Genomic DNA, 23,805 nt, shown 5'->3' with positions numbered 1-23,805 from the left:
ATATAATTCGTCTGCCTTTTTCTACGGATCCCTTCCGGTCCCCTCAGACCCTTGTCCACGTTTCTTGGTCTGTGCTCACGGGCCTTTACCAATCCCCAGGTCTTCTTCCTTCTTGAAGTCTTGGATCCTCCTCCACTCTACGGACACTTCACGATTACATATCTCGTCTTTCATCAAATAATTGCTTTGTTTGTGCTTTGATGGCTGCTACTGCCGCTCGGGCTCGTACGGAGGGTCTTTAGACAAACACTGCAACCTCGCTCTCGCGAATAGACCCGAACCTAACTAATCCGGTTTCTTCGCCTCAACCTCTCATCCACCAAACCTTGAGCCATTCTCCGTCATCGCGACAGCAACAACGAATCACACCTGGGCCCAAACTTTGTCGCCCGCGCCGCTCGTTTCAGCCTCATTCCCGATCTCAAGCCATGTCGTTAGCCAATATCACATCCATTCAATTATCCTAGCTGTCATTCTCCTTCTTTTCTTCTCTCTAGACACCCATGGCCAAAAAGCGAAGGACCAAGCAACGCAAAAGTACACGGGGACGTCACAACCAGTCTCAGACGAGCACAATGTCCTCGGAGGACTCGTACGCTGTACAGAGCGGCCGACAATCTAGCGACGGTACACCGAGCGAGCATGCCAATAGCGACGGAAATAACACAGCCATGACCAGTATCATGGGTACCGATGAGGAGCATCACCACGATGATTCCGACCTCGATGAAGATGTTGACGAAGACGACATGATCTCCATATATCCCGCTTCTCAATACCCAAGGGTCTCTGCTTCACACCGTGTAGAGACACCATTCTCTCCAGATTCCCATGCTGTAGACTCAGACATGTAAGCGACGTCTTGTGCTACATTCCTTGCCACGACTAACAACATGCTAGGGCTGCATCGACACGATCGTTGTGGGCGCAAGACCTTGACTACCGAGAAATCCACGGCCGGCGCTACTGTCGCGAATATTATATGCCAAACGACGACATCGAACAATGGAGAATGTCTCTTCAACACCAAGTATTTATGCACGTCCTAGACGGTGAACTCACTCTCGTCCCTCTCCAAAATCCCGAACATATTCTCGACATCGGCACAGGAACAGGTGAATGGGCAATCAAAATGGCCGAATTGCAACCCCAGTGTGAAGTTGTCGGAACCGATATCGCTGCGATAGCCGAGACAAAAAGCGTGCCCATGAACGTCTTCTTCGAAATTGAAGACGCCGAGGATTGGGATCGCCACCCCGATATGTACGACCTGATTCACTTCCGGCTCATGGAGGGCGCATTTCGGAACTGGAGCTTCGTCTACGACAATACCTTCTTTTCTCTCAAGCCTGGTGGTTGGATTGAGGTTCAAGATTTTGTGAGCGCTGAGGGCTTCGCACAATTCTTATCACAGTTCCCCGACAACTCTGCCATGCACGAACTCCTTCGAGACCTCTTGATTGCTTCGGAAAAGTCGGGGCGCCCACGAGGAATACATCATCTCGAGCCACGGCTGCTCATGGAGGCAGGCTTTGTCGACGTACGGGTTACGGAATACTCTATTCCAATTACCGTTGCCGAGGCATCTGCTGGCAAGATCTGGCTTATTTCGTGTCTAGACAGCTTCGAGGCATATTGCCTGCGTTTGTTGACGGAGTACATGGACTGGGACCCTGAAAAGTGCAAACAGGCTTGTGAAGCTGCTGCCCGAGACTTGGCAAACGCAGCCAAGGACCCCGAGAAGTCGAAGGGCCTTCAGATCAAGATGCGCATCATCATTGGCAGAAAGCCTCTCGATGCGCCGCCCACAGATCTTGCAGAATTTCTGGGGAGGAGTTACTCGCCAGTAACAGAACAGAATGGCGACAGTCCTGATCCTACGCTCCGTCCAGATGACCAAACAACTGCAGGTCTAAGCTGAGGCGGTGATGCCAACTCCGGTTATGGCGAGGGCACGAAGAAGCTTAATTCTGGGGCGGCTCAGTGGCTTTGCTTTGTGTGCGATGGGGTTTGGCGCATACTTTTGTTTTGGGCCGGCGTTGTAAACGGATAACGACCTTTTTTCCCCGTTCTTCTAAACATTTATCTGCACATTCTTCAGCATTCGATCTAGGGGTTGGTTATCCTTTGAAGATACTCATGGACGGCGCTCTGGTGTACACAAGACTTGTTCGTCTGATAGTTATTGAGAGCTATAGGCATGACGAGTTATGTAAAAGACACTTGGATTGGTTAGACAGACATAGGGAGAACATGTGTATCAGTGCACTGACAATAGAATCTTTTAGAGTCAAAACTTTTACTGCCTCTGATTCATCGAGCATTCCATTAAAACTGTATTGTTATAACCCAGGTGATGCCAATCCAATAGCAAAAGCGTGGTGATATAATGGGATATTTGGGGTGGGTGTTTTGCCAGGAGCTTGGAGCTAAATAGCGGCCTTAGCCCCCAACAGGAGATATGTGAGGTGCCTATCCGACCCCAGGTGGGGACCCGGAGCTGTCCAACCACCGACTTCGTCACCGTCAACACCAACTCTCATTCATTCCGATCATCAACCAGCATCAGTGAACCGACCCAACCTCCACAGCCCCTGTTTGTCGAGTTCAAACCAGACGTCTACTCCGTAGCAGTGTGCAAGACGCATAGCCACCCTCTACGCCCCCGACCGCCGAATATGCGCCTGTGAGACCGCGACTATGGCCCTGGATCTCCAAGATGGCTTCGTTGCCGCCAATGGCGTGCCAGATCTTGAAGAACCTATTTTCACCATAGAGCGCGTTCAGTTACAGTTCTCAGTGGCGGCTGATTTTGTTGCTGCGCAGGTTGCTAACAACGTCATCGTACTCGCCCTTTCCAATGGACGCATTCTCCGTATTGACCTGGAACGGCCCGAGGATATTGACGGTGAGCAGTTGAGTGATGTATCATGCAGCTAGTCATGGTGACTGATTTCTCAATGTATAGATATCGACCTTCCCAAAAAGCCATCCGAGATTGGCATGATACGGCGCATGTTCCTCGACCCTACAGCTTCACATCTAATTGTTTGCACTGCGCTTGGCGAGAATTATTACCTCCACTCCCAGTCAAAACATCCTCGGCCACTTGGGCGTCTGCGAGGAGTTTCGATCGAGAGTGTCGCATGGAACCCTTCGTTACCGACAGCGTCGACACGCGAGATATTGATTGGTGCATCAGATGGCAACATTTATGAAGCCTTCATTGAGACGTCAAAGGAGTTTTACAAGAAGGAGGTGAAGCACTTAAAGAATCTACACAAGCTTCCTGACGGACCAATCACGGGATTGTGGGTGGACAATCTTCAGAATAACAAATCAGACCTTCGGCGGGTTGTGATAGCTACTCAGACACGCTTGTTTCACCTAGTCGGAAGGATAGGTTTTGGGCATGATGGTTCAGGGTCTGTATACACCCGATTGTTCGAGTCAGAACAGCCTGTTGTTCATGAACTGTCCCGGACGACCTCAGGAGCACCTTCGAGCTTAGCGGTGTCCCCAGACCCCCCAGATTCCGGACCATACGATGACAACATTCCTGATAGAGCATATGCGTGGCTATCGTACCAAGGCGTGTTCCACGGTAAACTATTGAACCAGCCTGCAGACAGCAACCTCGGGACCAAGGTCTTTTCAGAATCACATATGCTCTCTAGAGCTCAGATCCTTTCCCCTGAGAATAGCGAAAGACGAGTCCCGACAACCGAGGCAATTGATGCAATCGCACTCACACAATGGCATATTGTCCACCTGGTCGGAGGTCGTGTCATCACAACGAATCGCCTCACGGGAAAGATGGTGTCTGAGCATGATGTTATCGGTCAGGGACAGAAGCCTCTCGGGTTCTCCGTGGATATCCAAAAGAACACATTTTGGCTATTTACATCAGACGAGATATTTGAGATTGTGGTTCGAGATGAGGAGCGCAACATCTGGGAGATTATGACAAAACTGAAAGAGTTTGAGCCAGCTCTGCAACACGCTCGAACACCACTTCAAAAGGAAATAGTCGCGGCTGCGTACGGTGATCACTTGGCCAAGAATGGACACTGGCTCGAGGCTGCTACTGTCTATGGCCGCAGCAATAAGCCTTTTGAAGATATTGCACTGAGCATAATCGACAATAATCAACCAGATGCCTTGAGAAAGTTCTTACTGACGAAATTAGCTTCGCTCAAGAAATCTGCAGTGATGCAGCGGATGATGATCGCGGGATGGTTGATCGAGGTCTTTATGTCCAAACTCAACACGCTGGATGATACGATAAACACACAAGCTGAGCCGTTGGAGCACCTCAACTCGACTGAATCACGCAAGCTACTCGAGTCTGTGAGGAAAGAATTTAAAGATTTTGTCGACAAGTATAAAAACGACCTCGACCGGAAAATGGTCTACGATGTCATCAGCAGCCACGGCCGTGAGGAAGAACTTCTGTACTTTGCTAATGCGGTTAACGACTACAATTACGTTCTTTCGTACTGGGTACAGCGAGAGAGATGGAATGAGGTACTGAATGTTCTCAAGAAACAGACGGATCCTGAAGTCTTTTACCGATATAGCAGCGTGCTTATGACATATGTCGCACCAGAGTTAGTTGAGATTTTGATGAGGCATGCTGACCTGAAGCCTCGAAATCTCATACCAGCCTTTCTTGAGTACAACCGTACATTCTCGGGAGGTCCCAATGCACAGAACCAAGCCATCAGATACCTCAACTATGCGGTTTATCAGCTGAACTCGAAAGATGCTGCTGTGCACAACACTCTCGTCTCGATTTACGCCTCTCACTCCTCCAAGGATGAATCTGGACTTTTATCCTACCTACAAGCACAAGGCGATGAGCCGCGTTACGACCCAGATTTCGCCCTTCGACTTTGCATTCAACACCACCGAACATTATCTTGCGTTCATATCTACACCAGCATGGGGCAGTATCTTCAAGCAGTCGACTTGGCGCTTTCTCATGGCGAAGTTGAACTGGCAGCAGTTATTGCAGATCGGCCCATGTCGAATCCGCAACTGCGCAAGCGGCTGTGGCTTGCGGTGGCCCGAAAAGTCATTTCTCAATCGAATGGAATCAAGGCCGCCATTGAATTCCTCAAGCGGTGCGACTTGCTCAAGATCGAGGATCTCATTCCTTTCTTCCCCGACTTTGTTGTTATCGATGACTTCAAAGAGGAGATTTGCGCCGCCCTGGAAGATTACAGCCGTAATATCGATAACTTGAAGAAAGAGATGGACGAGTCGTCGCAGACTGCAACAAATATCAAGGTTGACATTGCTGCGCTCGATCACCGATACGCAATCGTGGAACCTGGAGAGAAGTGTTATACGTGTGGGCTGCCGCTGTTGAGCAGGCAGTTCTTTGTCTTCCCCTGTCAGCATTCGTTCCATTCTGACTGCTTGGGACGCAAGGTGCTGGAGCAAGCGGGCGTTGGAAAGTCTACACGTATCAGGGAACTTCAGACACGGATACAGAAGGGCTTGGTCAGTGGCACTCAGAGGGAGACTGTGGTGGCGGAGCTGGATGCTCTTGTCGCTTCTGCTTGGTACGTTGGTGTTTCCTCCTCTAGTTTCACAGCTAACATCCTACAGTATTCTTTGCAGTGACCTTGCAATCAAGAGGATTGATGAGCCTTTCATTACGCATAACGACAACGTCGACGAATGGGCGTTGTAACAAGAGGAGGGCGGGAACAGGGCCTTTGTGCTTGTGACTGCCTTATCATTATCTTAGATCTGCATATACCCCCGCAACATTTATTCAGTACAATTGACGGCAGCCTTAATCTGAAACCTATGGTCCAGCATGGAGCCGAGCAATCGCGCCCTGGTTTGTATGTCTCAATACCTGCATTCGGTTACACCATCGGTGGAACGAGTCAACATAAGGATGGACACAATGACACCGTATAAGCCTAGGACCTCGGCAAAGATGAGGATGAGGACCATTCCGATATAGAGACGCGGTTGCTGCGAACTTGCACGAACTGGGGGTTGTTAGACATTTGTCACGGATTGTCAAGTTTGCTGCCTTTTAGTCCATGAGTGAACATACCTCCAGCATCACCAACAATGCCAATAGCAAAGCCAGCAGCCATGCCGCACAGCCCTACGGAAATGCCGGCACCGAGCTGCAAGAAGGCCGTGTGGATAGCCATCTTCTCCTTGATGTTGTTTGACATGATGACGCTTGCTACGAGACCGTAGATAGACAGGATCTGGGCCATGATGGCGCACAAGCTAAGTGTGTCAGCCACAGTTTTACCGACATTGAATTCATCTCATCGTACTTGTTTTGCATCATCATGTCAGGGCGGAGGATGCCAGATTGGAAGATTGCGCCGGCGGACTTTGCGGTGCCGTATGCTGCGCCGAATGTTGTGAAGACGATGGAACACGCGCAACCAATTGCGCCAAAGAAGGACTGACCATCGGTTATGTGATTAGAAGTGGGTTATTCGTTGGTAAAGGGCTACATACGGCGTACATGGGACTGAGAAATATCATGTCAGTTGAGTCTCGGTGATTAAGAGAGTAAGAGGGAGGTTGTACCATCGGTCCATGTTCGCAAGCAATTCGGCATCCATTTTGACGTTGTTTAGTTACTGTGGATTTTTCGGTTGGAATTAAAAGGTGTTATCACGGGTACGGATGGTCAGAAGTTTGTGGTAAGCAAGACATACGTGTATATATATATATACTCATACCAGGCTGCACACTCGGTCCAGGACATGTAAGCCTGCAGACAACATCACTTCCATGGCAACATACAGCCCCCTCGAAAGGATTGATTTCAGCCACACAGAGACAAGACTCTCAATCTTGGCAGTGCTTTGCTAGGCAACTAAAAATTGATGACTTGCACGGTTTGTGTTGGTGATGTCGACTTGCATCGTTACGTGGCTTGGTAGGCAGAAGAATAAGCAGTGTTATAAGTGGTTGATGGCGAGCATCCAAGATAAGATGCGTATCCGGGGAGAGAGGCCTCTAGCGCGGTTCATTGATGTATTCACTAAAGACATGCCCCTCTGTGCCCACACATACAGCACAATGGCTAAGGGGTAATTGACATGAATGTCCTGTCCGTCCGAAAGCGGACGTTGAGTTCAACCTGGGGGGTTGTGAAACCCAAGATGTCACTGCATGATACAATGAGAAACGGCGTAAAACTTGAACCGAGAGTAATAGTATGGGATGGAAAATAACCACAAGATGGGAAACATGCTTCTCGTGATATTTGATTCTTGGTGTTTATTTAGAGCAAGATTGATTCGAACATTCGTATGGATTATATGGAACCATTGCCTACCCTAAACATCCATGATGACTGGAGAAAGAGAAATTGGAGAGCCAATGACTCTAGAGGGACGAGATCTTGGCAGTTCCGAGTGGGAAAACATCTATTTAAAGGAATGAAACGAGAATAAGACGTCATGCCAACCAACCAACTTGGCTCTATTCTGATTACTACCAAGTTACTAGGTAACTTAGTCTATCTACCAAAGTACATGTACCTAAGTGAGTGGCCTCCGTTGTCAATCGGAAGTTCGGCACCTTTGAGCCACTTTAAGTTGTCGTAAGCATCGCCATCAGACTCTCATGCATGTGATGTCAACTGACGACCTAGCGACCCTTCCTGAATAACCTAAACTAGAATCGAATAGTTTTCTCTTACAAGAAAGACTCTGTAACACGAGGCCTCGGAGAAAGAAAGCCACGGCCGTGGTTAAGCACTGCAGGGACCAACGCCTTGCACATCATAAAGCATGCGCCAGTCAGACGCCCATGTAAACGTTTCATAGAGAGGCTTGCAATTAAGGCTCCAACGCATAATGAATATACTTACAGTCTTGCCTAGTCTACGGAATGGGGAGCAGCAGATTGACTGTACAGTTAGTAGGACGGGTACTACCTACTGACTACCTAGGTTAGTACCTAGGTTAGGTATTACTGGTATGCGAATACTACCGGTGTCCAATCCCCCGGATCTTCCGCCTTTTACGTGTCCGCTCTATCTCCCGAACAATCTCTAATAAAGGTTTCTACCGGCCGCGCGTCTACTTATTGACGCCTCAGCATCAACTCGAGTTGGGGGTGATTCTGAGTTAGGCCCGATGAGATGAGATGGGATGAGAGGCATCCCGACGGTTTTGAGGTGTTTCGAATATGCAAACTCCACTGGTTCGTGCGGCGCCTAAAGATGATTCTGTTACAGCTTAGATCGACGAAGGGGGTAAATGGCATGACTGGATTTTGGAAGTGTTATACAAAATGCATGCAAATGTCACAACGAATGAGTGTTACAGATTTCCGACATGTATGTATGCTTTCATTGCTCTCTATCTATCTATCTATCTCTCACACTCCCTCTCCTCGGGTCGTTCCTCGCTACTTACTTCGGCGTTTCCGTGCCGAAAGGTGGTGCTCTGACGTTTGCTTTCCAAGGTGACGTTTGCACATCGCGAGAGTTTAGTACTCCCGCGCGGATGTGCGGCAAGATCCTTAGTAACATCGACTATCTATGACCAAACATCGGCACTGCAACATACTAGTCAGTCTACCGAGTTCGCCTTGTGGGCGTAGTCTAACTTAAGTCGGGGCGGAGTATCCGTCTGTACATCGGGGCCAGGATATAAACACAGGGATCAATACCCTCAGTTGATGGATGAGCTCGACAGATCAGATCAACTTGCAAGGTTTCAATCATGAAGTCTACTCAACTATCCTCCTTGCTTTTGTCTTTGTTGCCACTCACTCAAGGAATTTCTTTCAACAGGAGAGACAATGGCCTCGAGCCTCGTGTTATGAGCGTCGAGATCCAGAGGCGGACAATACCTGATCCTATTTCCAATGATCGAAGACGTCTTCGCAAGCGAGACGGGACGATAGACATTGGTATTGACAATGAAGTAAGCATCTGCCACAGGGACACAGAGACGCAACCATTGACATTCTCTAGCAATCTCTATACTTCCTCAATGCATCATTGGGAACGCCACCTCAAGATTTCCGCCTCCATCTCGACACTGGAAGCAGTGATCTATGGGTCAATGCTGAAGGCTCAAAACTATGTTCTACTCACGCAAATATATGCAGCGAGTCTGGACTATATAGCCCCAACAAGTCGTCGACTTATGAGTACTTGAACAGCGACTTCAACATCTCATATGCCGATGGCTCTGGTGCTTCCGGAGACTATGCTACCGAGACATTCCGCATGGGTAGTGTAAAGCTTGAGGATTTACAGTTTGGTATCGGATATGTTACATCTGACAACGAAGGCGTCCTTGGTATTGGATACAAGAGCAATGAGGCTCAGGTCGGCCAACTCAACCGAGACGCCTACGATAACTTGCCGGCCAAGTTGGCTTCCAAGGGCCTCATTGCTTCTAATGCTTACAGCTTGTATCTGAACGACCTCGAATCTGCCACTGGAACCATCCTATTTGGAGGCGTGGACCAGGAGCAGTACACCGGCGATCTAGTCACTCTCTCTATCAACAAGATGAATGGCGAGTTTGCCGAGTTCTCCATCACACTACAGAGCGTCAGCGCAGACTCAGAAACCATCGTTGACAACCTCGACCTCGCTGTTATCCTCGACTCTGGCTCAACACTGTCATATCTCCACGCCACACTTACATCAGACATATACGACATTGTTGGCGCTCAGTACGAGGAGGGCCAGTCTGTGGCATACGTTCCCTGCGATCTTGGAAACGATTCCGGAAACTTGACGTTCAAGTTCAAAGACCCAGCAGAGATCTCAGTGCCATTGAGTGAGCTGGTTCTCGACTTCACCGACGTGACAGGGCGTCAACTATCCTTCGACAATGGCCAAGCAGCCTGTACCTTTGGGATAGCACCCACCACAGGAGACATTTCTATCTTGGGTGACACGTTTCTCAGAAGCGCCTATGTTGTTTTCGATCTTGACAATAACGAGATCTCACTAGCACAGAGCAACTTTAACGCTACAAAATCCCATATCCTCGAGATCGGTACGGGAAAGAATGCTGTTCCTACTGCCACTGGCAGTGGTTTTTCTGATAACAAGGAAAATGCCGCTGCGTCACTTTCACCATTAGGAGGCGACGCAGCTATTTCTATGGTTGCTGGGGCCTTTGCCCTCGGGTTTGCTTGGATGCTTATTTAACGTGGTATTAACGATGTGCATGATTTGGTTTATGAAGGTATCTGCAGTGAGGCATCATGATTTAGCGTCTGATTTAGCATGATGGATGTTCTGGTATTACATGGGTTATTCTGTTGGGCCATATTCAAGGAGTATTGGGTCGAGATAGACACGCGTTAAGAGAAATGATGTTCTATTGACTTTTGAATAAATTGCCTTTAAATCGAACCCATCCTACATGCAACTGAGCGATGGTAGTGATCTGATCTTCGTTTGCCGATTCGGCTCCGAAGGGTAGCATTTTACCACTCTTCACTAATATACATACCATGGCATACAAAGTTACACTACGGAGATTAGTTACACCCGATGTATACATCATATATATATATTTCGACTGTCCCTTATCCGAGTAAGCTCACGTTTTCGGCCCCAAGACTTCAGTCTGCTGTCGATGGCATGCTACAGTAAACACTGCCCCTGAAACCAATATACGTCAACCGGTACAGAATGACTGCTTATATCGAGCTTGCAGCTTCTTGGCTCTTCAAAAACTCCAAGGGCAGAGATGCGAAAGCTTTCTTCACCACTCCCGCCTTTGCTGAGCATCCAGACCCTACACTTGCTGTCACGTCTCCAGACTGTGGCCCAGATGGTGCAACATCGGGGAAAGACTACATGCACGGCGGTCAGCACAAGTTTCCAGAGTTATCCTGGGACTCTCACTCTGGTGTAAGAGAGTGGTTAATTGTGTCTGAAGACCCAGATGCTCCCCTGCCAACGCCAATTTGTCATGGGTGAGTTGACATTTTGATTTGGAGGAATGAGACTAATTGTTGTAGAATCTACTTGGGAATACCCTCTGAGAAAACAAGAGTTGTCGGGAGTGACTTTGAGTCTGTTGAAAAGAGTTCAAATCGACTCGCGGGAGGTTTCTACTATGGCGCGAGTCGCAACGGCTCGGTTTATATTGCTCCTCGGCCACTTCTGAATCATGGCATTCATCGATGTGAGTATACCTGCGTGGCTCAGGTGTAAATACATGAGTTAACATGATGCAAGACTGGTATGAAGTAATTGGTTTAAATGAGCCCTTGGACGAGAAGTTCAAGATCTCCAAACCGAACAGGGATCAAGTCGCAGAAGCCATTAACGGTAAGATAGTTGTCTGGGGGAGATGGATGGGACAGTGCGAGAGAAGATGGGAGTGAGTCAAGACAGAGACGGCATCGATCTCATTATGTTTCGACTCTTATGCACAATTGACGGCTCCAATCTCTCATCCCGTCACACATTTTGTAGTTAGTGAACATGAACACGAACTCCCTTAGATTCGTCCAAAACTCCAGATGTTCAACCCAGTCTTGGTTCCCTGCTGAACGGGCAGCCCAGCATGCCATGTCTCTTCGTACCCTCTACCATCCGCCGCAAAGTTCTCCCAGTAGACTGCATTCCCCGGAACAACCTTGAATGTCACACCCATGCCTCTATGTTCCTCCGCATTGTCAGGACACTCGATGAACCGACACCATTCCGTCTCCGCTGGCCTCTTGATAAGGGGAAACTCGGTGCCGCCGCCTTTAAGGCTATCAGAACCCTCGACCCATACCATGAGACTGCTCACACGGCCCCATCCGCGCGTGCTGGAGCTCCAGTCGAAGTGATGGTTGTAGTGACCACCGGGATCGTACCGTTGAGTCCTCAGGCGCTCGATCCAGAGATCGGGACGCCAGCCTTGAAGAGCGCGGGCACGAGACTCAATGCAGCGGACAGGGTCAGTTCTGGGAATGACCGCAACGCGAGAGTCACGGATTGAAGAGTCGCGATGGGTGGCCTCACCATTGTTGGTTATGGTTGAAGGTACAAAGATTGGTTCGCTATTGAGTATTAGCATCATATCATACATATCATGACACGATACCGGGACATGACTAGGCACCTTATATCAAGCAAATGCTTCCTCTCTTCCCCATTCAAGAAATCCTCAAGATAAATCACCAGAGGCTCTCTGCTCACGATTCTAGCAACATAACCATCTGGAGCACATTCAGGCGCCGTCGCATTGGGCAGATCAAAAGCTAGGAGCGACTCATTCAACCTAGGGCGCGGTGACGCATCGTTGATGCGGGTGACCCGGTCTGGATACAAGAAGTCACTGATGGGGTTTGAGAACACTAGAATAATAGCCAGGAGCCCAATCACGTATTGAAACATGGCTGAGGGCGACTCATAAGCAGTCAACGGCTGATAGTCTAAAGGAGGATGAGAGTTGAAGGGGGGCGGACGGTTGAGCTCAAGATGAGTGGAGCAAAACTACAAGGGCTAAAGCTTCGGATAAGACGGGGGTCACCAATGCCTGACCATATTTGAATCTCGAAGAGCAGAGTTCGGGTTATGAGTATTCCATAGGTATCTTAGTCATGTGAAGAGGCCCTTGGTTTATTTATGTCCTCTAATTGGTCCCAAAACGAGTACAAGAGTTGTGTGTCGTCATCTCCAACAATCATGGGTATGTATCGTACAAGTTCCCCTTCGTTCAACACATCAACGTCCACTAAATGAAGGACTAAAACTCTAGTCGCTACCTAGTAATACACATAACCTCAATCCAAACCCATCCATCCTTGTCAACTTCCTGCTGGAAGTCCTTCGACATCCCAGCTGAGGTCGACAGCATTCAATATCCCCCAGGGATCGCCATCACCGAGGGGAATAGTATTTGCCGCCATCTGTGCAAACAGTGTTTCTTCGGTAGACTGCCATATCGGTGTGGAAATACGTTCTTGGAATGCTCTCAGATCGACTCGATTTTCCTCTGCGCTGTTCCCGAGGCCGATTTCAGGTGAGGTATGACTACTCCCGGAGACCGTCTTCGTGTAGGAACCTTGGTTAGCTGGCGAAGATGCGGCTGATGAATTTGTTCGATCCGGTAGCGAAATAGCACCTGAGGCCATGCGGGGCGAAAATGATGCTGGCCACATACCCGTTCCTCTGAAGTTGGGATTCAAATTCAAGTTGAGAGGATCTCTGCTTCGCATATTGGCCATAACTTCAGGCCCAGGACTTTCTTTGGTTCTCTTTCGTTTGTTGGTTTCCGGATCTGGTCGATCCACAGGCTCGACATTTCTAGCAGCGGCCCCAAGCACAGCTGAATAACACGTCTTTCCCAGCGACATGGCGCTGGCCACCTTGTCCAGTCTTGACTCTTCAGCATCCATCCGTTTCTCTTGGGTGAAATTGGAAGCAAATAAGATAGGCGATGCCCCAGTATGCCCCGCAACCGAGCTTCGGGCAAGCATGGGGATGCGCGACCTGCTTGGTCCAAAAGCGTTTCGATATTTCCTCAATGATGGTACTTGAATAACAGAGCCGAGTCCGTTCTTTTCGATGTCGAGGCATGCCTGCTGTAAGAACGTTCGTGTGATGGTATGTACACGTGCGATAGCTTCCATAGATTGGATTATGAGCTGGAAATTTGACAAGTCAATTGTGCTTAAGCCGTTGACCGGGTTCTCTTTGCCTAGGTACACGTAAACCGTAGTGGTACAGTATAGCGAGAGAGCAGACAATGGACTCTTCTATACAGTGGTTAGCCAAGATAAGAAACAACCAGAATGAACATACAAAGAACAGAGTACCGTTGGCGGTCAGTCGCATGATATTGACAATCTCCTCGGCAGCCGCTCGCAGGCGAGTAACGCTGCCCTGTTTGACATGATCGGGAAGGTTGTGTTTGTCCGCTTTTTCAACGGCAGCGTGGTGCAGACATATAATCGCGGCGTGAAGATTGAGGTTCAGATGGAGTGCTGATACATCTCGCACATTCTCAGGGAGGCGGAATTTCTCGGGGAGAAACATAAAAAGGCTGGATAAGGTGTTGTCTAGATCGCGGTGTCGAGTCCAGAATGACCCATGCATTAGATCTTCGTTTCTTGAGTCGGGCTTGGATCGGTGAACATGACGGAGAATGATTTTGAATATTTCACAAGTAAGGATGGTTCCAGCAAACCCTGTGTACTGAGCACCTTGAATTGCCTCATCCAGAAAAGGAGCATCCTCTTTGCGATCTTCGACAAATGCTTCTTCTGAGGCAGGAAGCCTTGTCGCGATCTAAGTCGTGGTCAGCATTGCTCAGGAAACGGGAGAGTATGCCATACGTCTTCCGAGTTAATCAGGCTCGGCCATCCTGTAGATATACTGCAATGTGCATCTGCAGCAAACACTCCCCAAAAGATTCTCCTTCGCTCTTCCAGTTCAGCCCATGTAAGAGGAGGTCCCAGTGCCGGTGGCATGCCAAGGGGATCCCCATCGAGACGGTCAAGTCCTATCATGTGGCACAGTCGTACGGAGTTAGCTACGCTTATGGTCGACCTCGTGAAAAGCAGGTGTTTTGCCTCGTAAAAGGCTATGAGGGCCCATGTCTGCGCGTGTTGGACAGATATGAAAGCATCCCCATGTCCCTGAGCTTGTCAACATTGACCTGCCAGGCACTCTCAAATCGCTCACCTTCATCATGTCTGCCTCAATGTACGCCCGTGATCGACGGTAAAAGATATCGTGGTACTCGTCAAACTTGGTGCTGCCAGTGGCTGCCAAAGCCCATATGGCATATCGCAGACACATAGGGGGTCTTCTGAGTAGAGGTCCATAAAAAGATTGGAGATACTTTCCCGGGTGGATAATTGGTATCATCCGATATTGGTTATGAAAGAAGATGTTGTTGCTGTGTAGGTCAGCGCCCATCTTGGAAGTCCAAATACCGACCGTTCTTACAGTTCTTCCATGACATCGTCCGGCGGCAAGGGTTCGGTCATACCTAGACTCATCAACTGCGCATTGAGAGACTGGGGACTTGGTTGTGGATCTTGGACGATATTGGGCGATGTGAAAGACGAAAAATCGGGATCAGGCAGACTGTTAATTGTCTGACCTAGTCCAGGGGTAAAGTCCACGTCAAAGAAGTTAACGTTCGCCTGGGGTGGCTGAGTAGGACTCCCATCATCTGTTTTCTCCTCTGAAGAATTCTTATTGACCTCCTTGAGATAATCTTCAACTTGAGCTGAGATACATCATTAGCAACTCGTCATTCATGGTTACAGTATAACTATAACTGTTGGTTGTCGAGATACTTACCCAGGCGAGCCTCGAGTTCCTTGACATTTCTTCTCTTGAAGTTGGGCTTCCTCCGTGATTCTGGGTATACACACTCATTTGAGACCTTGACACAGCGAGTGCACGCGGGTTTCGTGCGATCGCATTTCAACTTGCGGGCTCTGCAGGAAACGCATGCTAAAGGCTCAGTCTTTGCCGACTCAGGTTGGCCGGAAGGGTCGGGCTCGCTTGTGTCAGGCGGCATCTTGATGAAAGAGTATAGTCATCCAATGAATGATAGTTCCGGTTATTCTTCCAAATCCCAAGTTTGCTGTCGCTGTAGAGTGTCGCGCGTGGTGGAAAAAGGTTGAAGATGGGGCTCAAGAGCCTTGTCAAATATGGTACAGGGTGAGAAGCAGTCGAAATAGCAATTATCGTGTTATCCCGACGAGTAACAGAATACGTATGAAGGCTCAATCACCACGGTTTTCACGATGGAGAAACGTATTACAGACATATTCACGTCGTCAAGCTTTGATGTGGTTTGCCGTTTGACAGACCAAACGTCGGAAATCTAAACTGTCCGAAGGCCGAGAGGCTTACAATAGCCCGACAAAGGTTCTGATGAGTCAGGATCGCAAAGAGCGAAGACGCGAGCAAGATGAGACCGAGACGTAACTGCCTTAATTATACTGTTGAGAGTTGAAGCAAAAGACGCAAAATGAATGAGAGGGCATGCCTTAGGAGCCTGCTACTCACCTAGGTAAAAAGAACCTTGACAAGTAATACTACTAGAGGTGTGCCTTGTTATTGAGGTATCGGTAAATGTTTCGGCTTCTTTAACCTTAACACTAAGACTCTATTAAAAAAACAAAAGGGAAAAAAGAGGCTGTTCGTTCCTGCTTCCATGTGGCGCGGATAGGAGATAGCTTCTGCATCCCTTGCGTATCAGCCACACCTAAAGGCACCTTCCCAATGGAACATATCTTGTGTCTTGATTAGGTACCTTATAGCAGGTGCATCTAAGCATCCATACCTTTGCGGGAAAGCAGAAGCGAGAAACATACCTAGTAGGTAGATAAGGTATCGTTTGCATTCTGCCATTCAATACCAATTTGACTATGTACCTAGGTACCTAAGGCACCGGGTAAGGTATCGCTAGTGTAGGTACGGACGCAATGTCTCCTACCTTATTGAACCCCTGCTAATAAACCGAGAAAAGCTCTTGTCACTCTGACCAAGCTCTATCACTCTCGCCCTCTCTCATACCCACCAGAAAACAAATTATTGTACTTTTAGCCCCTCAATAACGCTCCACTGTACCGTATGCACCATACAGTATGGAGGACAGATGCTCTGTGTGTTAGCGGCCCGGAACACCCCAGCCGACAATGTCTCGACTTTTCTCCGCTAAGGTTAACTGGATCTCTCCCTGTGGCCGATGAGCATGTCACTTGGGCCTTTCGGCAATCAGATCTTCAACACACAACAGAGCACTCACTCACCTGGATCTTCAACACCATCAGCACCGCTCCTACACCCGCCCGCCCCAGTCCAATCAGCAGCTTGCTTGGCCCTTGGACTCTTCTTTCAGGGCGAAGATCAAGGGGCAAACTCAAAACCCTCATGTTTAGTAAACGTTCTGGACCATTGTCGTCTGAGAACAGAGATCAAAGCACTTTGCTATTCTATTCTTTCCAACGAGGGTTTCAGCTCTTTCTCGTCAGTCTTCGTCATCATCACCACCACCGCTGCCAGGGGCTTCATCCGTACCATTATGCGAAAGCTGTTCGTATTTCAAGCGCTGCATAACTGATAGTCTAGAATTTGACTTTTCTCAGACCAGATTGACTTCGCAACGAAGTGTCAGGGCAGCATCATTCATCCACAACCCCAGTCACTGCGCTTCTCCATGAACAACACGCTTCTTGCCCCTTCGGTGCTGCCGCGCTACAGCCGGGATGAGACGATGTCACTGGGACATCAATGACGGTCGTATTACAGGGCTCCCACCACTTGAAAGCAGGGAAACAGTGGCTGTCATCGCCATCGCTCCCACTACCGTACAGTACATATTCAGGGACTAAGAGGGCACGGACTGACACGCCCCAGCCACATACATGCCCAAACAGATACGTACTGTGTGTGCGGCAGTGCTTTGCTGTGCTCTGTCGACGGAAAACGCGGGCTTAAAATCCGAATGATTTGTATCGTACCTGTTCCTCCCGATGCCAGCTAGTCATTCCATCATCCGAGCTAGAACTTTGACAGGGCTTCTCGAGTTGCCTCGACGGCCACCAGACCCACTCTGATGGGCAGATGTGGCACTTAGCCGTCTGCTGCCGATTCGACAAGCGCTGACGATTGACAGCTAGGCTTCAACACTATCTCTGGAGCACTGGCGGTCCTGGAAGGCCCGGCCGATCACCAAGATCGACAAAAAGCACCTGGCTTAGTGGCAGCCCTAAATTGGCTTAGACTCTACGCCATTCAGGTTTCCACACTTCCAATCAGGTGGCGGCGTTGAGGCCAACGAGGTCAGCCCTGAGCAACGGTCCTGGCAACTCCAGAATCCAGAGACACAGAATCAAGCGCGGGTGTCGCAGCCCTGAAACGAAAGGCATTGGCGATAATAGCCTTTGACCACAGCGTTAAACGCACAGATCCTGTTTCGCATGGACTTTTCTCGCTAGGAAATCTTATCCATGTCTCCTTATCTCGCGCTCTCGATTTACATCCTCTGCGTTTTTATCACCCGCCACTCATTGGGCATACGCTCCGCTGATCAACACAGTAGCCCGGGGTCTCGGGGAATAACTTGGCAGGGGACAAAATGGCGATGTGGATTACGGAGTACCGCCTCGCCCTTCTCATATCAGCCCTGCCAGTATGGGATACCGTCTAGAATGACGGTGGCTTTCACTGTTCTGTCTGCGCATCTTTACACAAGCCCCAATGACTAGAACCCAGGAGCATGAGCGGTTAGCCGCACGGGTGTCTGCTTGATCAAGCACCTGCGTCAACAGCTTGAACCCATCCAATGTGGCTTTGTTAGAAGAAACCGCTTAAATTGCACAAAATGGGATGAACGGGCACGCACGAGCCAGTGAAGAAAGTCAATTCGTCTCCCTGGAACGGCTCAAGGTAGGACTGAGAGATAACGTTGTTCATTTTGGCATAATGGAGGCGGCTCTGGAGTGATTCAGGGATTGACGGTAGAGCCCTGAGAACCCATGCGCCACAGAATTTCCATTGAAGTCGCCTGGTTTGCAGAGGTAGTGAGGCGCGCTACATCTCAAACCTAGGCTCCAGTTGACGTTGAATTTATGCTCTGCAGCTGAATACGTCAAGTTATCTTGAAGCATGCTTGACACGCGAAGAAAGATCCAGGTTGTCTCAGACCTTTCTTTAGCCTCACCGCAATGAGAGTGCTCACATGCCAAAGCTCTGTTTCGGTTCAGCGAATCCGGAAGGGGAAAAAACGGTATCAAGGATATTGTACTCTGTAGCTCGTCGTCTTTGCGGCAACTTGCGAGTTGCGCCGCTTTGTTTACTGTGGTGTCAAAGAGACGAAGAAAACCCCGTCCAGCATCATCCAGCTTATTCAAGGACCCGACCGATGCTGAAATGTGGCCCACACTCATCAGCTTGCCTTTGAGACACTCAGTTGTGATCCACCTATCATCGCCCACATGTCACTTTGGCGGGCACATCAAGGATGTTCCGGGGAGCGTCATGTCTTTCAGCCACGCCACGCGGCTCGTTTGCTCCAGTGCCATGAACAAGGAAAGAGAGGGAAACTTGGTGAGCCACTCGCTACCACTAGGTCAAGTCATTCCAACCATAACGACCCCAATTCAATGTGCCCTGGGCCAGCGAAGCAAGACATCACGTCAAACGGCCTCTCGATGAAACACAAATGAAAGAATGAGCTTCTTAGTTCAACACAGGAAATTTAAAGGGACCAGCTAAAATTGCTCAAATGATTCCTACTAGGCCTAGGGCATCATGCCAAGTTTCAAGTTGAACCAGAGTAATTTCCTCAAGAGTCCATCTGAGCCGTTGCACTATGCAGCCATAACGACTACTAGCCTCCTAGCGGTACTCACAGACGAGCATATGTACGAAAAAGGGTATGCCTCTCAGCCTAGCTGTCATCCAAGCCCGCCACAGACTGTCGCTGGCGCCCCTCATGGTCCACCAGCATCTTGCCGCGGCGAACGCCCGTTTTGTGTCATTTGCTCTTAAATCCGGAGGGAACTTATGTTGAAGAGTCTTGGTCATCAGCAATGGTCATAACATATCAACACTAGCAACGGATACCAGACATGCCGTAGCCGTACAGCCAAATGTTTGTGGGGTCTTTATCATGTGAGATTTGTTGAAACAAGCCAAAGCCCGAATGACTTTCACGGCACAATACTTCAGCGACAGGGGCAAATAGAGTGACTGCTGCACATTATGATAACCAGAGCATACCATGAAGACAAACAGACAGACAGACAGACAGACAGACAGACAGACAGACAGACAGACAGACGGGCAGACTGTTCACCTGATATCCGTTGGAGGCTCTGCAAAGCTGCCACAAAGACAAACAGTGACTGACTGGCTGTCTGTCAATTGACACAGAAAATGAGATCACGTCGCTCCGGTGTGTTATACTGATTGATGTGGAAGCTCGGCAAAACATGACTACTCGATCTATGTATGCATAGTCTGGTTGGTATTATTATCACTTTTCGTGGACAGTGCATCTGCCGTCTTGTCTAAGTTGCTTGGTTTATGCTTGTTTCCGTCTGCTCACATCTCCTGGGGGGAAGTAGTCAACTTTCAGGCCCTTTTGCATATTAGGTATTAGGCACCTGGACCGGTCACAAGTGGCCCTGTCTCCCTGTGGCCCTGTCTTCATTGCCTGGAAACACCCCCTCACCGGTCAATCTTGACATGTTTCATGCCCGCTGTGCATCCCTGTTCCCAGCTGGTCTGCATGCGTAGATCGTTCGACTGAACTTTATGTACGGAGTACAAGGAGATGGATGTCCTTGCGGCATTCACGGCTCAGGGCGCTCCCAGAAGCCCGATGTGGCCTTTGCAAGTGCCGCAATCCAAGCGCCCTTGACCCGGCCCTGACAGCAATATAGTCGCTTGCAAACCGTCACAAGCCATGAGTTACTCTTTTGGGAAGGCAGCCGCCTCATGAGGTTGTCTAGATATGCATGCAGCGGCAGAGGCGCACCTGTGGGCTTTGCTGTTGCTGTTGCTTGTGGTGGTGCTGCTGTTACTGCATATCTTCAACCATGAACTATTGCCTGCTATTGACTAGTAAACAACCTGCCTCTCCGTGCTATGGATACCGGATACTACCTCCTTTTCCTTCTCACTGTCTTTCTCGTCCAGATTCCCTTCTTGGCGCCATGCATAACTGCCATTGAATGTGTGCTCATCATTGCTAAGTCATGAAAAAACTCGTCTTTTATGCAACCATCCAGCCTCCCACCTAAGCAGCTAGGTATGTTTGTATGTATGCCACCCACACCCTACCTGCCCTTCTCCTGCTGCATCAGACTTCCAAGCATCGGAGAGTCTCCGTTGGGTGTGTCTTGCATTAACAGAGTCAGTGTCCTCGAATCCTCCGTAGCCCTGTTTAGGATGACAGAACCGGCCGACTGGCTCTTCGTTCAAAGACATTTCCAACACGGACCTCAACTTGGTCCCTGGCTCCCTTCTCGGAGCAAGGTCTCCTTTCCTCACTGAGACTTGGCAGACCTGATCGGATTTGAGGTGAGGTGGTAGTTGGTTTTATCAAACCAGTGGCCCCTAACATAGGCTAGCCGTTGCCGCTATACGTGACCAGTGGCATTCTAAATAGCCCCGGCCAAGATCATCCTCTCCATTGACTCCACATGGCTCCCCTAAATCTGCACTGGCAAACATAGGGATTTTTGGAGCGAGTAATAAGTGAGTGTTAGCGATGGTATCGGTAAGACTGGCTGACTGGCTGCCTCATGTTATTATATTGGTGGACCGGGGGTCGGGAAATTCACGACAATTGGTATTCCCACTTAAGATCAAAGCATTCTAATATGGTTAGCTATCCTTAATAGGTGAATCAACTAAAATCCTACCGTGGCCCGTCCTGCCTGGACTTACACCCACCCATGCATGCATGTACAGACGGTAGGTCACTGTCGGATGGACGCTTCCTAATAGTGTGGTCTGTAGTTGGCTCATCCCTGATTGGCAAAGTTTTCCTTGTCTTGTAATTTGACTTGATTTGACTTGATTTGATTTGATATGATTTGACAAGGAAGGCGTCTGGTTCACCTTTTGCCAAAGTCATCATGAGTCCCTAGATTATCGTAGATTGTCCGCGAGGTGTCTAATCTTCTCTGAGTCCAATGCTTATCCGGGAGACCCATCCTCTCTTTATCCTCCATGCAAACGCTGTTATCGTATATATCGCGTTTTCTTCGTAGAAATGTTGATAATCGTCCTCCATGCTTTTTGTTCCCAAAGGTTCAATGGCTGACCAAAGGGGATAAACAACATCCCCACTTTGGATGGCACAAACACCCAAGGGATATCCCGTCGCTAAACGCGTTTGGAGGCTAAAACCTCAAACATGAAGAAGAAACAGTAGCAAGAACATTAGATGCGCTATTCCCATACCAAACCCGAACAAGGGTATCGCTCCGAAAAAATAAGATCGTTCAAATAATGTCCAATGCAGACCTTCATAGTACCTGAGTTTAGACGCTGCCCCTGCCGATGGTGCCAGGCCTGCGCTGGCTCAACGCCTCAAGTTCCTCGTCATAAGTGGCGCCCTCACTGTCACTTAAGGGTCCGGCGGGCTCTCGTTTGGAGTGGTCAAAGTCACCCCGTTCTGTTGTGGCGAGGACCTTTAGGTCACCGCCTCGAGCGCCCGTCATGGCGTCAGTTTCGGCGCGAGCGTTGTTGATCATGGCTGGCAATTGGCGACGTCGAGCATTGATGAACCAGTTTGAGATTTGATCTGTTGGTGGATATGTTAGTTTTCAGTCTTGACTAGGCCTGTCCGTCCTTAGTTTAGTCCAGCCAAACTTACTCATCTGCAGTCCAGTCTGTCGCATGAGATCTTGCTTTTCGTCCTCGGTAGGGTACGGGTGTTGAAGGTGTGCGACGAACCACGCCCTGAGCTTGTCTGTAGTCTCCTTGGGCAAGTTTCCTCTTCGCTTCCGTTGTTTGTTATCACCGCTAAGACTAGCAGAGCTCATGTCTCCAAATGGAACGAAATCTTGATAAGGTGTGTTATATGTGCCTGGAGTAAAAGGTGTCCGGTCATACGAGTGAGCTGATCCTGTGGATAGTGACTGATATCGTGTTGGGTGGTGGTAAGGATACCCATAACCGTTTTCACGGTATGGTGAGACGCCAGGCTCAGATATGGGAGTTCGTGAATGTGGCATCGACTGCTGAGGTGGTCGATAGCCGTCTGCAGGTGCTGTGCCACGGCCCATGGGTAGTTCTCGTTCCAAAGAACGTGGTGGAGGAAGACTGGGTAGCGTTGACCGAAGCTCTATTCTCTCACTGACTTCCACTGAGACAGAGTGGGAATTTGACCCGTTTGTCAGAAAAGGGCTTGTCCTTGTGGAAGCGGCCCAATTCTCCTGTGACCCCCCTTGGATAGGTTGGTGTGGTGAAATCTGTCTGGGTGAAGTTCGATCCGGACTGTAGCACAAGCGTGGTACTTGGCGGACTCTCTCCATTTCAACTTCACGCTCCAATGATAGCCGCCTTCTTTTGCTAGAATTGGGTGAGTGTATATATTGAGGAGATGCTGCGGGCAATGGTGGTGCGCCCAAGGGTGGCCCTGTAGATGGCGGCTTGGTGTTAAGATCATGTGGCAACTGGGTCTGAAGCTGTAATTCGGGGAATGCCTGTGAGGTATTAGCAAAACATAATGGCTTGCTTCCCGAACCGATGTAATGTACCTGTCGAATTGAAGGAAGTGCAACTTTGTCGTTTTCGGTCCTCGGTCGAAGTGAATAGTCGGGACATCGGTTGGTTTCCCATGGACGGGGCATGCCGAAAGATGAAGGGTGAGGAGAAGGGGATGCTGTAGCAAGCATAGACATATTGGGAAGTTGAGGAGCTGAGTGTGGTGATTTCGTTTCAGACTGTTTTGACAGTGAACGCCTATCTTCCATAACAATACGGCGAACAGTGCGAGGAGTAACCGCGCAGCGGTTATCGTGATCTATTGCCCGGTATGAACGACAATTCGATTCTCGATTACGATCAATGATGAATTGTACCTTGGAGTATTACGCAATGTGAAGTCAAGGAACGCTTGAACGATCGTCCAGTCCGCAACGTTGCTGATCTAATAGACAGTTCAGGAAACAGCAGCGTTGGTGAGTAAAGAGCGAAATCAGGCAAACAGTCTTGAAGACTAAGCCTGGTCGTATTACAAGAAGATAGTGATGGAGAGAAGGAGATGGTGGTTCAAGAGAGTAACGATGAGTCGGGGGTTATTTGCCGTTGGTGGGACGCCCAAGCCTTTTGTATATCAG

At 49.1% G+C, this 23,805-nt stretch overlaps 8 protein-coding genes; 4 read left to right on the top strand and 4 right to left on the bottom strand.

Annotated features, from left to right (window-relative positions):
* Nucleotides 1-575: 575 nt before the first annotated feature.
* Nucleotides 576-1,921, top strand: FFUJ_08598 (related to methyltransferase; the record flags this gene model as incomplete). XM_023580682.1 has 2 exons in its annotated part: nucleotides 576-850; nucleotides 901-1,921. 2 exons carry the CDS (start codon nucleotides 576-578, stop codon nucleotides 1,919-1,921), a joined length of 1,296 nt encoding a protein of 431 aa, XP_023433419.1.
* A 779-nt stretch (nucleotides 1,922-2,700) lies between these two features.
* FFUJ_08599 (probable DigA protein) lies at nucleotides 2,701-5,701 on the top strand (the record flags this gene model as incomplete). XM_023580681.1 has 3 exons in its annotated part: nucleotides 2,701-2,908; nucleotides 2,969-5,570; nucleotides 5,617-5,701. 3 exons carry the CDS (start codon nucleotides 2,701-2,703, stop codon nucleotides 5,699-5,701), a joined length of 2,895 nt encoding a protein of 964 aa, XP_023433418.1.
* Nucleotides 5,702-5,865: 164 nt separating this feature from the next.
* On the bottom strand, nucleotides 5,866-6,611 carry FFUJ_08600 (probable CUP5-H+-ATPase V0 domain 17 KD subunit, vacuolar; the record flags this gene model as incomplete). XM_023580680.1 has 5 exons in its annotated part: nucleotides 5,866-6,011; nucleotides 6,080-6,264; nucleotides 6,315-6,448; nucleotides 6,505-6,517; nucleotides 6,577-6,611. The coding sequence occupies 5 exons, from the start codon at nucleotides 6,609-6,611 to the stop codon at nucleotides 5,866-5,868; spliced, it is 513 nt and encodes a 170-aa protein (XP_023433945.1).
* Nucleotides 6,612-8,729: 2,118 nt separating this feature from the next.
* Nucleotides 8,730-10,180, top strand: FFUJ_08601 (related to aspartic proteinase OPSB; the record flags this gene model as incomplete). XM_023580679.1 has 2 exons in its annotated part: nucleotides 8,730-8,933; nucleotides 8,984-10,180. 2 exons carry the CDS (start codon nucleotides 8,730-8,732, stop codon nucleotides 10,178-10,180), a joined length of 1,401 nt encoding a protein of 466 aa, XP_023433417.1.
* Nucleotides 10,181-10,669: 489 nt separating this feature from the next.
* FFUJ_08602 (uncharacterized protein) lies at nucleotides 10,670-11,370 on the top strand (the record flags this gene model as incomplete). XM_023580678.1 has 3 exons in its annotated part: nucleotides 10,670-10,956; nucleotides 11,002-11,168; nucleotides 11,222-11,370. 3 exons carry the CDS (start codon nucleotides 10,670-10,672, stop codon nucleotides 11,368-11,370), a joined length of 603 nt encoding a protein of 200 aa, XP_023433416.1.
* Nucleotides 11,371-11,486: 116 nt separating this feature from the next.
* On the bottom strand, nucleotides 11,487-12,373 carry FFUJ_08603 (oxidoreductase and 2-oxoglutarate-Fe(2+) oxygenase family protein; the record flags this gene model as incomplete). XM_023580677.1 has 2 exons in its annotated part: nucleotides 11,487-12,036; nucleotides 12,099-12,373. 2 exons carry the CDS (start codon nucleotides 12,371-12,373, stop codon nucleotides 11,487-11,489), a joined length of 825 nt encoding a protein of 274 aa, XP_023433415.1.
* A 413-nt stretch (nucleotides 12,374-12,786) lies between these two features.
* On the bottom strand, nucleotides 12,787-15,515 carry FFUJ_08604 (related to Zn(II)2Cys6 transcriptional activator; the record flags this gene model as incomplete). XM_023580676.1 has 6 exons in its annotated part: nucleotides 12,787-13,737; nucleotides 13,784-14,269; nucleotides 14,317-14,619; nucleotides 14,666-14,882; nucleotides 14,933-15,218; nucleotides 15,293-15,515. 6 exons carry the CDS (start codon nucleotides 15,513-15,515, stop codon nucleotides 12,787-12,789), a joined length of 2,466 nt encoding a protein of 821 aa, XP_023433414.1.
* A 6,487-nt stretch (nucleotides 15,516-22,002) lies between these two features.
* Nucleotides 22,003-23,367, bottom strand: FFUJ_08605 (uncharacterized protein; the record flags this gene model as incomplete). XM_023580675.1 has 3 exons in its annotated part: nucleotides 22,003-22,265; nucleotides 22,338-23,169; nucleotides 23,224-23,367. 3 exons carry the CDS (start codon nucleotides 23,365-23,367, stop codon nucleotides 22,003-22,005), a joined length of 1,239 nt encoding a protein of 412 aa, XP_023433413.1.
* Between the last annotated feature and the right edge of the window lie 438 nt (nucleotides 23,368-23,805).

The sequence above is a fragment of the Fusarium fujikuroi genome, chromosome FFUJ_chr07 (genome assembly GCF_900079805.1).
Source record: "Fusarium fujikuroi IMI 58289 draft genome, chromosome FFUJ_chr07".
Taxonomy (NCBI): domain Eukaryota; kingdom Fungi; phylum Ascomycota; class Sordariomycetes; order Hypocreales; family Nectriaceae; genus Fusarium; species Fusarium fujikuroi.
This window is presented reverse-complemented; position numbering and strand designations above follow the sequence as displayed.